Source organism: Sceloporus occidentalis, unplaced genomic scaffold (assembly GCF_023333645.1).
Source record: "Sceloporus occidentalis isolate IW3139 unplaced genomic scaffold, rSceOcc1.0.p SCAF_8, whole genome shotgun sequence".
Classification (NCBI taxonomy): Eukaryota; Metazoa; Chordata; class Lepidosauria; order Squamata; family Phrynosomatidae; genus Sceloporus; species Sceloporus occidentalis.
This window is the reverse complement of record NW_028316988.1, coordinates 31,368,881-31,382,021: the sequence shown is the minus strand read 5'-3', so window position 1 is coordinate 31,382,021 and position 13,141 is coordinate 31,368,881. Positions and strand designations below refer to the sequence as shown.

Sequence of the window (13,141 nt, the reverse complement as noted above, 5' to 3'; positions counted from 1 at the left end):
CAGCGGGCAGAGATGATGGCCACAAGAAAAGCGGTTTTCCAAGTCAATAGTCTCAAGTCCGCTGTGGCCATCAGTTGAAAGGGCTTGGATTGGAGTGCGGACAGTACCACCTCCAAGCTCCAAGCCGGCGCCGGTACCGACACGGGAGGATGCAAGTTGGCACATCCCTTAAGGAACCCCTTCACCAAGGGATCCCTGAAGAAGGAAGCCCTCCCCCCGAAATGGTACTTGGCACAAATGGCAGACAAATAGCACTTAATGGATACGAGGCACAGCCCCTCATCTAAAAGCGCCATCAAAAACTCCAGCACCACTGGAGTGGACACCTGAGCAGGAGACAAGCCCTTTTGGTCAAAGAAGAGGGTAAACCTCCTCCACTTCAGGGCGTAGGACCGCTGGGTGGAAGGTCTTCTCGCAGCCAGGATCACCGTCCTCACTGCCTCCGGTAGGGCGGCTAGGGCTGTATCCTCCAGGCCACCAGCGGTAGGTTCTCGATGTCTGGATGGAGAATCCGTCCGTCCTGGATCGACAGCAGGTCCGGGCGGGGATCGAGGCGGAGGAAGCATCTCCTGGAGATATGGAGAAGGGATGCGAACCAAGGCTGTCTCGGCCACCACGGGGTGATTAGGATCGCATGCGAACGGTCTGTTGACATCATGGACACCACCCTGATGATGAGCGGGAACAGAGGGAAGGCATAGAGGAGCTCTCCCGCCCAGAGGAAGGCAAACGCGTCTCCGAGGGATCCGTCCATTTGCTTCCTGGAGCAGAACTGGGGACAGTGGCTGTTCCATCTGGTCGCGAAGAGGTCGATCCGGGGAGTTCCCCACCGGTCGAAGAGGTCGCTGACCGTCTCAGGATGGAGCCTCCATTCGTGGCACACCGACGGAGATCTGCTGAGGCGATCTGCCTACTCGTTGTCCTCTCCGGGAAGATGAATCGCCTGGAGGAGGATCTGTCTCTGGATACACCAATCCCAGATACGGAGAGTGAGTTCAAGCAGGGTTCTGGACCTGGTGCCTCCTTGTTTGTTGATGTAGTACATCACGGTGGTGTTGTCCGTCCTCAGGAGGACCACCTTGCCTGCGACAGCGGATTCGAATGCCCTGAGTGCCTTTTCTACTGCCAGCATCTCCAAAGCGTTGATGTGGAGGAGCTTGTCCTGGGCTGACCACTTGTCCTTGACGACCAGGTCGAGCAGGTGAGCGCCCCAACCTTCCAGGGAAGCATCTGTCGTCAGAGTTAGTTGGGGCTGAGGCTGAAGGAAAGGCATTCCAATGCACACGTTGCGGCAGTCCAACCACCATCTGAGAGAAGCCGCCACAGGTCTCGGTACCGTGAGCCACTTGGACGGGGGGTCCTCCATCGGGGAGAAGACCGAGAGGAACCAGGACTGTAGAGGTTGGAGGCGAAGCCTTGACCAAGGTGTGACAGACGTTGTTGATGCCATGTGTCCCAGGGTGACCTAAACGTCTCTGGCCTTTACCCTTCTGTGGAAGATGAAAGGTTTGAGTGACGCCGTCAGGGCCTGGAAACGGTCTGGAGGGAGAAAGGCGGAGCATCTTTCGGAGTCGAGGATGGCCCCGATGAATTTGACCTGCCTGGTCGGTGTGAAGTGGGACTTCTCTCGGTTGACGATCAGTCCCAGGGAGCCTAAGAGGTGCAAGGCGACCGAGACTGCTTCCCGCAGTTCCTGTTGGGACTCGGCGGTGAACAGCCAGTCGTCCAGGTACGGGAAGACCATGAAGCCCCTTTGATGGAGGTATGCCACCACCGGTGCCATGCACTTCGTGAAAACTCTGGGCGCCATGGCCAAGCCGAAGGGAAGCACGTTGTAGTGGTAGGAGGCGGAACCGACGGCGAATGCGAGGAATCTCCGGTGGGACTCCCGAATCCCAATATGGAAATAGGTGTCCTTCAGGTCGATCGTTGCAAACCAGAGACCCTGATGAAGCAAGGGGAGAATGGAAGCTAGGGTTACCATTCGAAAACGCCGGTATTCAAGACACAAATTCAGGTCCCTCAAGTCCAGGATGGGTCTGATGCCTCCATCCGACTTCGGTACCGTAAAGTACCTGGAGAAAAAAGCCCTGGGAATCAGGTCGGGCGGTAGAGGGGAGATTGCCCCCTTGCTAAGCAAAGTGCGCACTTCGTCGAGAAGGGTGTCCGAGGGGGGGGGGGTGGACATGAAAACTCCGGTCTTGGGGAGCTCTTGGAACTCGAGGGCATATCCCCTACGGACGATGTTGAGCACCCACGAGTCTGTTGTGATGGAGGCCCAGGTGGTAGCAAATGGCCTGAGCATATCCTGGAAAAATGGGGGAGAAGGGACGAAGCGCGCTAGACCCCATCAGTCTCTCTTCTTACCCTGGTCACCATCCTGCCGGCGGGGCTTTCGGTGCCGGGTAGGAAAATTCCGATGGCCAGAGGAGGAGGATGACTGGGACGCGTGCCTGGATCGTTGAGAGCCCTGTTGGTGGAATTGGCGGTCTTGACTAAATGGTCTGTAGGACTGGCCCTGGGGTTGCCAGGGGCGCTGTCTCTTGCGAAACGGGGCTGACACCGAGGAGGACATGCCATGTTTTTTCGCGGCCGCCTTCATCTTAAACTTGCGATTGAGGCGGTCGTCGGTGTCGGTGTTGAAGAGCCCAGACTCATCCAGAGGCATCTCCTCGATAGCCGACTTGACTCCAGGAGTGAGATCTGTGCCCCGCAACCAGGCGTGTCGACGGAGCGCCATCGACGCCGACATCGCCCTACCCACACAGTCAGTGATGTTGCGGCACGCGGTGATGAGCCATCCACCTATGGAATGGGCCTCGTCTCTGACCTCGACCAGTTTCCTCTGGACATCATCCGGGACATCGGGAATCAGGGGGGAAATAGTCTCCATCAAGGACTGCACATAGGCCCCCATGCAGGCGGTGTAGTTGGTGGCTTTGACAGCTAGGCAAGAAGCTGAATAGGCCTTCTTCGCCAGCCCATCGATCTTGCAAGCCTCCCGGTCTACTGGGGAGGTGGCCTGTTTGTGGGTGGAGGCGAGCTGCGAGCCTTCTACGATGGCTGAGTTCTGTCTTGGATGAGTCGACAGCCATGGACAGGACGCTGGAGAGACTCGGTAGAGGGTTTCCACCTTCCGCGAAGTGCTGACCAAAGCAACGGGGGCGTCCCAAGACCGCTTGATGATGGTCTCCAGGGAAGGAAGGAGAGGAATTCAGGGTGGGGTTGGAACCCGGCCATGGACCCTTTGCTCCACTGGATCCTGGGCTGCCTCCTCGGGATAAGCCATCTCAATGTCCAGAGCCCTGGACATTTTAATGACGTGCTCGCTGAAGGATCGGCGATCGTCAGTAGGCGACGCTGGCTCCGGGTGGTGCATGTCCTGCGGGGAGTCCTGTGGTGACAGGTCGTCGTCAGAGGCCGAGTCAGGTGAGGCTGGAGACGGTACCGGTACAAGATCCGACTCAGTATCGGAGTGGATCACCAGGTGTTCCAATTCGGGACGGTCCCGGCCGGGCCCGTGGGAGCGTGGTCTAAGCTCAAGCCTTGATGAAGACGGCTTAGCTGCAAATGAGGTGGAGGTCTTGGAGGTAACCGTTGTGGCCTTGACCTTAGGGGCCCCATGACGGCGACTTTCATCAAACTTGCGAAGTGCCGTCTCCCGCGGGACCGCCATGTAATAGCGGTCTACCTCCGAATCATAAAAGACATCGAGGTCATCACGGCCGACATCTTCGGATGGAACAACCACCGGGCATGGTACCGGAATCGGAGAGCGGGCCGTAATCGGAGAACGCTGAGGCGGAACAAGGTCATCATCATCTGAACCCACGAACTGGACGGTGGTCAGCCCGGAGAGCGTCGGGGCTACGTGTGGGACATCACCGTGCACGGAAGAGTCCTGCGGCAACGGAGTGGGAGTTTGGAGGGTCGGTGCTGGTACCGAACGCTGTGGAGTAAGGGGTTCAGTGTCCTTATGTTGCCTGTGTCCATCAGAGGGCTTGGAGGACTCCTTGCGCGGCTTCTTGGGTGGCTCGGAAGAAGCGGAGTCAGTGTGTTTGGCCTTTTTGGCGGGCCTGGGCGCCTCCGGGGGAAAGAAGGGTTTCTCCTGGAGTTCTCTCATCCGAGAGGAACCGGCCGATGACGTAGTAGCCTCCGGAACAGAGGTTGACGGGCTGGAGACTGCAGCCGTCGGAGTGGTGAGGACTCCTCCCTTAGCCTTCTTGGAATGCTTGGGCTTATGGGATGGAGCCGAGGTTGACCGGTCGGTCCCGACCTTGGAGGCGGAGCCAGCAGCCAACGCCGAAGCCTTCGAACCCTCGGTCCCCGACAGTGTGCAGGGGCTCTTTGAGGATTTGGTGGTGGTACTGGACCTATCTGGGCCGCTGACCACAGAAGTCGACTTGGTGGTGGCACTGGGCTTGTGAGAGCCGCGGTCCACTTTGGCGGGAGTTGCCAGCGCCGGGGGGGCCGAAGTGGCGCTTGTAGGATTCTCACGTGGGACCGGGACGGGAGCAGCAGCCGGGAGGGAAGGAGCCGAAGCCGGGCGGGAAGTCTCCCCATGGACCTTAACCTGGGCGATCGCCGAAGTCAAGCGGGACTCCCGGTTTTTACGTGCCTGCGACGTCATAGATTTACAGAGCGAGCAGGATTTCATGTCGTGGTCGCCCCCATGACAGAGAAGACATGAAGAGTGAGGGTCTTGGACCGGGAGTTTGCCTCCGCAAACATCACACTTCTTAAAGGGAGGCGACATCGTGACGGGACGATGGAGAGGAGACGAAGTCGAAGTCAAAAGCAGTCCGAGGTCAAAGTACAGTGGGGGCGGTGGTCAGAGAGAGTGGTCAAGGACGGTCCGAAGTCAAATTAGCCAGTGATCCAATAACAGAAGCAAGAGCGAAGTTCCCCGAAGTAGCAAGCGCGGCGGAAAAAAGGAACTGGGGAAAAGAGCGGGAAGGCAGGGGCCTTATAACGGGTGGGCGGAGTTACCGCCAAAAAGTTTCTATATGTTGCAAAGTAAACTTTGCCCAGTGATTCCAGAAGTTTCCGAACAGCACTGCGCAGGCGCAGTAAAACCCATTTGTATGATTCGCAGAGACCACGAAGAAGAACTAATGTTGCCTTCTTCCTGTTTGCAGTCCTTCGGGAAGGGAACACATGGCCATTTTCCTCCCCTGTGGGTGGGCTTATCTATGTTGTTATTTTGATCTGGTTACTGCCTGGTTTTACTTTCTTACCTAATGTATCACCTGCTTTATGCTGAGGTGGATTTGCTTGTATGTTTTTGGTTAACGATGTGTGTTGTGTCTTATTATTGTCCTATACACACACACACACACACACACACACACGTAAGTCGTAGAAGCACAAGATAGACATAAACAACAGACACAAATTGTAATCATTCTTGTCATTCTCGTTATTGATTTATCTTATTCTTGTGGGTCCTAATCCAGGGGAAATGGATTGCATGAATAAATGAAATAAATAAATAAATATATTCTGCTGCAAGTCAGCATTCTCCAGTCTGGTATCAACTGTTCAGGCTAGTTTGAGAACAAGTGGCTTTCCTGAGATTGGAGGCAGACAGGTGCTTCAGCTGTCTGTTTACCCTTCCCTTTCTCAACCCCTGTCTCCCTACTTACTTTTCCCTCAATGTCCTTCTTAGCTCCTTTCTCTTCTCCTCCACAGCTGGCACCAAGGAACATGAAGACCTGACGCAGGCTCTCTCTCTCATCAAGGAGGCCATCACAGCTGTGGACACCAAGGTGAACGAGAGTGAGAAGGAGCAGCGCCTCCGGGAGATCGTGACCAAGATGGAGCTCAAATCCTCAGGGAAGTTCAAGAACGGCCTCATCTTCCGGAAGGAGGACATGCTCCAGCGGCGCCTCCAGCTAGATGCAATGCTCTACCTGAAGGCTGCCTCGGGGCGCCTGAAAGGTAAATGTTTGTTCTGTGTGTCTTCTGTTGGTGCCTCCCTCTGTGGCTACACTCTTCTTTAGCCACAGAGGGCCCCAGATTCAACCTCAAGGAAAGCTTCCGCCTGGTGTGTAGCATTTCTTAGTTGTGCAGATGAGTTTCACGCATATCTCACTCACTCCAGTAAGCGCATGGCAGGGCACTTAGAATCATAGAGTTGGAAGAGACCCCCAAGGGCCTTCCAGCCCAGATTCCTGCCAGGCAGGAAGACAAAGTCCAAGCCCTCTTTGTGATAAATGGCCATCCAGTCTCTACTTAAAAACCACCAAAGAAGGAGACTCCATCACATTCCCAGGCAGCATATGCCATTTGGCTCACTTTCTTCTCTCCATGTTTAACCTTAGCAAACCCTATGAGGTAGGTCTGGGTGACAGAGAGAGCGAGAGAGTGAGGACACCCAGTAGGAAGATCTGCTAAGTCCCAGCCCAACCAGGACATCCCCTGCCACATAGGTTATATCAGTGATTCCCAAACTCTGGTCCTCCAGCTATTTTGAACTTCAGCTCCCAGAAGTCTCAGCTATCTTGGCCTTTAGTCTGAGATTCTGGGAGCTTAAGCCCAGAACACCTGGAATGCCAGAGTTTGGGAATTAAGAGCCCTGGTTACGCAGTGGTTAAATGCCTGTACTGCAGCCACTCACTCATAAACCACAAGGTTGTGAGTTCAGTACCAGCCAGAGACTCAGGGTCGACTCAGCCTGGCATCTTTCCGAGGGCCCTGAAATGAGTACCCAGGTTGTTGGGGGAAGTTAGCTTACACGTTGTAAATCGTTTGGGGAGTGTTTAAGTGCACTGATAAGCGGTATAGACATGTTATTGCTATTGCTAATCACTAGTAGTTTGATCTTTATTTCCTATATGGGAGGGCTGTGACTGTGGTGTGTGGATTGGACAGTGGGTGGGGGTGTTTGGACATGGATGTTTTTATTATGGGACAGCAAAGTATCTGATGCAACCTTCTGTGTGTGGGGCGGGGGAGCATACATCTGGACCAGGAACCACAACTGCTCTGGAAGGCTCTGCCTAAATGCCCCATCAGAATTCATCACGCTGAGGAGAAACATGGCAGCAAGAGGCTGCTGCAAGAAGTTGAGTCTTCAGACGAGTCTCAGACGCAGTGATTGGAAAAAAAACTGTTTCCTTGGTGTTCTCCCTGACCACTCTCCCTTCTCCACCTTGCATTCTTCTTTTTGGCAGATATTCTAGCTGTCCTGCTGACAGATGTGCTTTTGCTGCTGCAAGAGAAAGACCAGAAGTACATGTTTGCATCAGTGGTATGTATGTCCCTCTCAGCTGCAGGGGAGTGGGAGATTTCTTGGGTTTGAAAGGATTTTGTGACAACCCAGATTTCAGGCTTTTGGTACCCCAGTTAGAAGTGGGAGGAGTGAAGCACAGCAGCCCTTCACAGCCCTTCATTGTCTCATCCAATGTTTCCAGAATGAGAATCTGGAACCTAAGACCACCTCTGTGTATGGAGACCCAGGCTTTTCAGGCTTCCCCACTGCATGGAGAGTTTGTACACACAGAGGAGACTTTCGCTTTCAGATGCTCCCTCTTCACAGGAGGAGAAGGACAGAACTGAGAGCTGAGGGGGGACTGGACAGGTGGCTTCCTCTGTCTCATTTGTTCACTTAAATATTCCCTAATGCTGAGGTGGAACTTGTGTGGCGTCTGAGAACGTGGGGAGTACAGTACATTAAAGGTGCATCACCATGACTGAGAGAGAAGGACAGGTGCAGAGACCTTACGCTACAGCTGTCCTGGAAAGCTACCTTTCCCTGCTACCCAAAAGAATGGCAGTGGAATCTGCTTGCTACCAGGTTGTGCATATCAACTAACTAGGAAAAGTCATTCTACAGGTACCTCAATTTTTGAATGATATCTTAAAACAGGGACTGTCATATCAAGGTCCACCAAGATTTGAGGTGGATTACATCCACACAAAAATGGTCAAAAGGTGGACTTGCTGCCCATTGTTTTTTGTGGTTTTTTCAGTCTCTGTGGCCATGTTCTAGAAGATTTTCTTCCTGACATTTCGCCAGCATCTGTGGCTGGCATCTTCAGAGAATGCAGGCATGGAAAAGGTGGGTGTATATATACTGTGTGAGCCTGGGAATGCAGGAGTGATTTGCATGTGTCTTGTTCTGTGCTGATGGCAGGCCTCAGCCTGGGAGGCTGATGCAAAAGAGAATTAACATCTGTTAATTGGTGATCATTATCTGCTGGGAAAGCCCCTGACTCTGAGTGGTTTCCATTTGCATTTGCTGAGTCCTTATTTTGCTATTCCTCAGGACTGGTAGCCAAATTTTGTTCACTTTAAGGGTTTCTTCGTTCCGGTTGAAATAGCAAAATAAGGACTCAGCAAATGCAAATAGGAAACCACTCAGAGTCAGGGGCTTTCCCAGCAGGTAATGATCACCAATTAACAGACATTAATCCTCTTTTACATTAGCCTCCCAGCCTGAGGCCTGCCATCAGCACAGAACAAGACACATGCAAACCACTCCTGCATTCCCAGGCTCACACAGTATATATACACCCAATTTTTCCAGGCAAAGCATTCTCTGAAGATGCCAGCCACAGATGCTGGCGAAACGTCAGGAAGAAAATCTTCTGGAACATAGCCACAGAGACTGAAAAATCCACAAAAAAACATGGATGCCGGCCATGAAAGCCTTCGAGTTCACATTGCTGCCCATTTCTGTCCTCACCACAACCCTGTGAGGTAGGTTAGTCTGAGAAAAGAACTGGCTGGCCCAAAGTCATCCTTGTGGAGCTTCATCTTTAAGACTGGAATTGTAAATCCATGGCTAGTGAATCCTCCAGCCTGCTCTACGTGTGACTCATTCTGTAACTCTTGACCTTTAAAAAAATACTTTTATTAAACACAATTGGAAACACACACATACTTATACTGTATATATAATGAATGCAATTTATTTTAGTTGTATATATGTATTACAAAAAGTAATTAAAATACTAAATTAAAACTAGCAGATACTACTGACTTTCCCTGCCTGATGGATGTATACTGGTACTATACTATATTTATGCTATCCTCAGTGTAACTGCAGTGTAACTGTTGGCCTTTTCAAGGGTTTTATATCTCCTCTGGTCTTTCAAGTATAATGGAAAATATACAAGGGTATATTGAAGCTAGAATAGTGACTCTGGGAGTGCAACTCCCAGAATTCTGCCCAGCCAGCTCTGGTCCAGGTTTGCCCTGAATACGATTGGTCAGAAGGGCCAGTGTGGATACTGATGTGGTGCTGGTGGCTTTTTTCTCCACAGGACTCGAAGCCACCAGTAATTTCTCTGCAGAAGCTGATTGTGCGGGAGGTGGCCAACGAGGAGAAGGCCATGTTTTTAATCAGTGCCTCCATGAAGGGGCCAGAGATGTATGAGATTCACACCAACTCCAAGGAGGACAGGAACTTCTGGATGGTACAGATCCGCAGGGCAGTGGAGAGGTGAGCACCCTGGCAAGTAGGCAGAACCCCCCTCTTCCTCCTGAGGAGATGTCGTGTGCTCCCGGAGATGCCCTCCCATCTCTTCCTGTTCTTGGGCTTTGGGCAGGGGGCACCTAGATTTGGGCACAATTAGGAGGATGGACGGAGTAGGGGAAAAGCTGTTAGGGCCCGGGTGTGATGGGTGAGTCTGTGGGATTCGTATGTCCTTACAGCTGTCCTGATGAAGAGGATGGAGTCCTTGCAGACCTCGAGGAGGAACGGAGACAGGCTGAAGCCAGGGCAGCAAAGTTGAGGGAGTTCCAAGGTAAAGACAGGCCCTTGTTGCAGGGAATGGGAGGGTGGGACTTGGTGCCCGCTGCTTCTTACTGATGGCAGAAGAGAATAAAAGAGGCCCGCACAAGGTGAATCCCCCTTGACCACCTGTAGAAGCAGAGTGCCCCTTTTAGGATGACAAGGGCAGAGCAGTGTTACCTTCCAAAGATCATGCTGGGGAACTCAGAGGAGCCCTGGTGGCACAATGGTTAAATGCCTGTACTGCAGCCACTCACTCAAAACCATAAGGTTGCGAGTTCAAGACCAGCAAAAGGGCTTAAGCTTGACTCAGGCTTACGTCCTTCTGAGGAGGTCACTAAAATGAGTACCCAGATTGTTGGGGGCAAATTAGCTTACAATGTAAAGTCAAAGGCTTTCATGGCCGGCATCCATAGTTTTTTGTGGGTTTTTCGGTCTCTGTGGCCATGTTCTAGCAGAGTTTCTTTCTGACATTTTGCCAGCATCTGTGGCTGGCATCTAGATGCCAGCCACAGATTCTGGTGAAACGTCAGAAAGAAATTCTGCTAGAACATGGCCGCATAGCCCGAAAAACCCACAAAAAACTATAAATTAGGGTCGCTGTAAAGGAAAGGAAGTTTTTTTTTGTGTGTGCTTGTTTTTATGTAAATGTGATTGATGTAAGGTGTATATACATGTGTTTTATGTTGTATGTTTGTGCATGGAAAATTTTAAATAAATAATAAAAAACTATAAATTAGCTTACAGTTGTAAACTGCTTAGACACTGCTTTGGCGGTATGAAGCGGTATATAAATGAAGCTTGTTTGTTTGTTTGTTTGTTTGGGGGTCTACACAGGGCCCCACTATCCCCACAGCTCTAATGACCCATGAAGGTGGGAAGGTAGTGCAGGAGCAGCAGACCTACATTGCAAAAGCCAACATGACTGGTGAAAGGAGCAGTATTCATTTGTTACTTTTAGCAGTTAAGTAAAGGGCTTTTTAAAGACATTTAGATCAAGATTTTTCTAGTTCTGCACCTTTCTCTTATGAGTCCTAGCAATCTGGATTTTTTCAAGGCACAAAAAATAATGAAAGATCAGCAGCACTTGTAACCCTGTCAGGCACCTTTTAGCTTCACAGTGAGAAACAGCCATCTGAAGCCCATTACGACTCCCACTGGCCATTTGCATTTGCTTCCTTGTTGAAACACCCTTCAACATTTGATTGAATGTGTCTGTTTTAGTTCAGACTCACCAAGAGGGTTCCAGCCCAAAATAAATTCCTTTTTAACAGGATGGGTTGGCGTGGGGGGGCCTCATTTTGGACTTGCCCATTCAAATGCTCAGGGACTCTGCTATCATGCTTTTCTTTCCCTCCACCTCCGGCCCCCATCCAGACCGCCTGAGTATGAAAGACGAGCAAATTGTACAGAGCCTGAATGAGAAGCAGCAGATCTACCTGGAAATGGCTGAGATGAGCGGCTTTGAGGACCTGGCCTCCAGCTCTCGTCCTCGCCTCATCCAGAGAGCAGAATCCCCAGAGAACTTGCAGGGGGAGGCCATACTGAAACAGGCAGTGACAGAAGGTACGTGATCTGGGGTGGGGGGGCACTATTGGGAAAAGAGGTCCTGACATGAGTGGGGAAGCCTGCGGTTAGCCCACTCTTAGGCTTTCCCTCCCTCTCTGCCTCCGGCTGAACCTGGCTTCTGCTTTTCAGTGGAGAGCCTTCAGAACTGGATCTTCACCCAGTTCTGGAGTGGAGTGAGCCCCCATCCAGAGGAGCCTTGTGGATCTGGATCCCTGAGGCGGGCAGAGACCTTTGGAGGATATGACAGTACAGGTGCAAGCCTGGGCAAGAGTAAGTGACTGCAGCTCTTCTTGTGATTGTTAGTAAAGGCTGGGAATGGTAAATCATCCTCCCCAAGGCAGGGCAGTTGGACTGCTCATCAGTGGAACTATAGAAAAATCCACAAGGGCCATTGAGAGTAATGCCTCGCTAGGCAATACAGCACTCCATCTCCCAACAAATGGTTGTCCAACCTCAGTTTAAAGACCACCAAGGCCACCTATTCAGCTTATAACAATCAAGTTCTTCCTAATGTTTAGGTGGAATCTCTTTTCCTATAGTTTGCATCCATTGGGCCATGTCAAAGTCTCTGGAGCAGCAGAAAATAAGCTTGCTCCATTTTCTCCATGACATCTCTGTAGATATTCAAAGATAGCTGTTAGGGTACCTCTCCGTCTTCTTTTCTTCCAGCTGAACATATCCAACCCCTTAAGCCATTCATCATAGGACTTTTCTCCAGGCCTTGGTCACCTTGGTTGCCCTTCTTTGGGCATAATTTAGCTTGTCACTAAACTCCTTGAATTGTGACAGCAAGGACTGGGCATGGCATTCCTTCCTATGAGGTCTGACCAAAGTAGATCAAAGTTTCCCCTCCATCTGGACAGAATACTCATGTTGAGGCAGCCTAGAACTGTGTTGGCTTTTTTAGCCTCTGCATCACACTTTTGACTCATGATCTGCTAAGATCCTCAGATCCTTTTCACACATCCTGAAGAAAACCTGTCACATTTATTTTGAATCCTGATCCTGTCCTCTGGGGTATTTGCTAATTACAACAACAGCAACCTAATTTGATGTCATCACAATTTCCCAGCAGAGAGGGTCCTGACCTCCTGTAACCTGGGTTATGCACCTCCCATTTGCTCCTGTAGGCAGGGACAAAAGAAGACCAGCCCTATATAAGGAGGGGCAACCCCTCTGGGCCTCAGTCTTGTTCCTGCCTACGCTCCTTGCAGGTCACACTCCTTCAGCCAGCGAAGTCGTCATCTTTTCGTCGAAGCGGTCAGTTTGTTTTTCGGTCTTGGCCTCCCTGCTCCCTCTTCCCTGCCTCCTCCCCCTCTTGGTGGTGGGCTATGGCAGAGGACCCTAAGCTCACGGGGGAAGGCCCCCCCTGGGTAGGGCCTCCCCAGTGCAGGGTCTGCCGCTCTCTCTAGGGGAGCCGGCGACAGAGGTAGAGCCTGGGGCCCAACATGCGGGGACTTCGGTCCCAGGGGGCTCCGAACAGGCCCCCTCCTTCCACCCGGGCCGCTCCGGTCCCCAAAGCTTGGAAGAGGCCCCGGCGACCCCCAGCCTCCAGGAGGCGAGCGCGGTCCGGGAGCTGGGCGAGTTCGTGAGGGCCATTTTTGCCCTGGAAGCGGCGAGCCTACTGTGAGGGGGAGGCCTTCTTCCTGAGGCTCAGGCTAGGGACCCCCCCGGCCCCACGCTCCTGCCCCCCATCGGCGGGGCTGCCGCAGCCTTCCCCTCCACTGAGTCCCTGCTAGCCAGGGACCAGAGCGGAGCCTCCGCTGCTGCGGAGAGTGCCCGCTTGCGGGCAGTCCCAGGGGCCGGCCTTTCCCTGGCCTCTCGCCTCCTTCC

At 52.2% G+C, this 13,141-nt stretch overlaps 1 protein-coding gene across 8 annotated transcripts in view; it reads left to right on the top strand.

Moving 5' to 3' along the window:
- Positions 1 to 13,141, top strand: part of ARHGEF18 (Rho/Rac guanine nucleotide exchange factor 18) — a 77,964-nt gene that overhangs the window by 38,219 nt on the left and 26,604 nt on the right. For all 8 annotated transcript variants that reach the window (XM_089535885.1, XM_089535887.1, XM_089535886.1 and 5 more), the window contains 6 exons: positions 5,692 to 5,940; positions 7,176 to 7,252; positions 9,270 to 9,448; positions 9,661 to 9,752; positions 11,117 to 11,305; positions 11,438 to 11,578. In XM_089535885.1, coding sequence (XP_089392011.1) covers positions 5,692 to 5,940; positions 7,176 to 7,252; positions 9,270 to 9,448; positions 9,661 to 9,752; positions 11,117 to 11,305; positions 11,438 to 11,578 — 927 coding nt within the window. The remainder of the gene's footprint in view (positions 1 to 5,691; positions 5,941 to 7,175; positions 7,253 to 9,269; positions 9,449 to 9,660; positions 9,753 to 11,116; positions 11,306 to 11,437; positions 11,579 to 13,141) is intronic.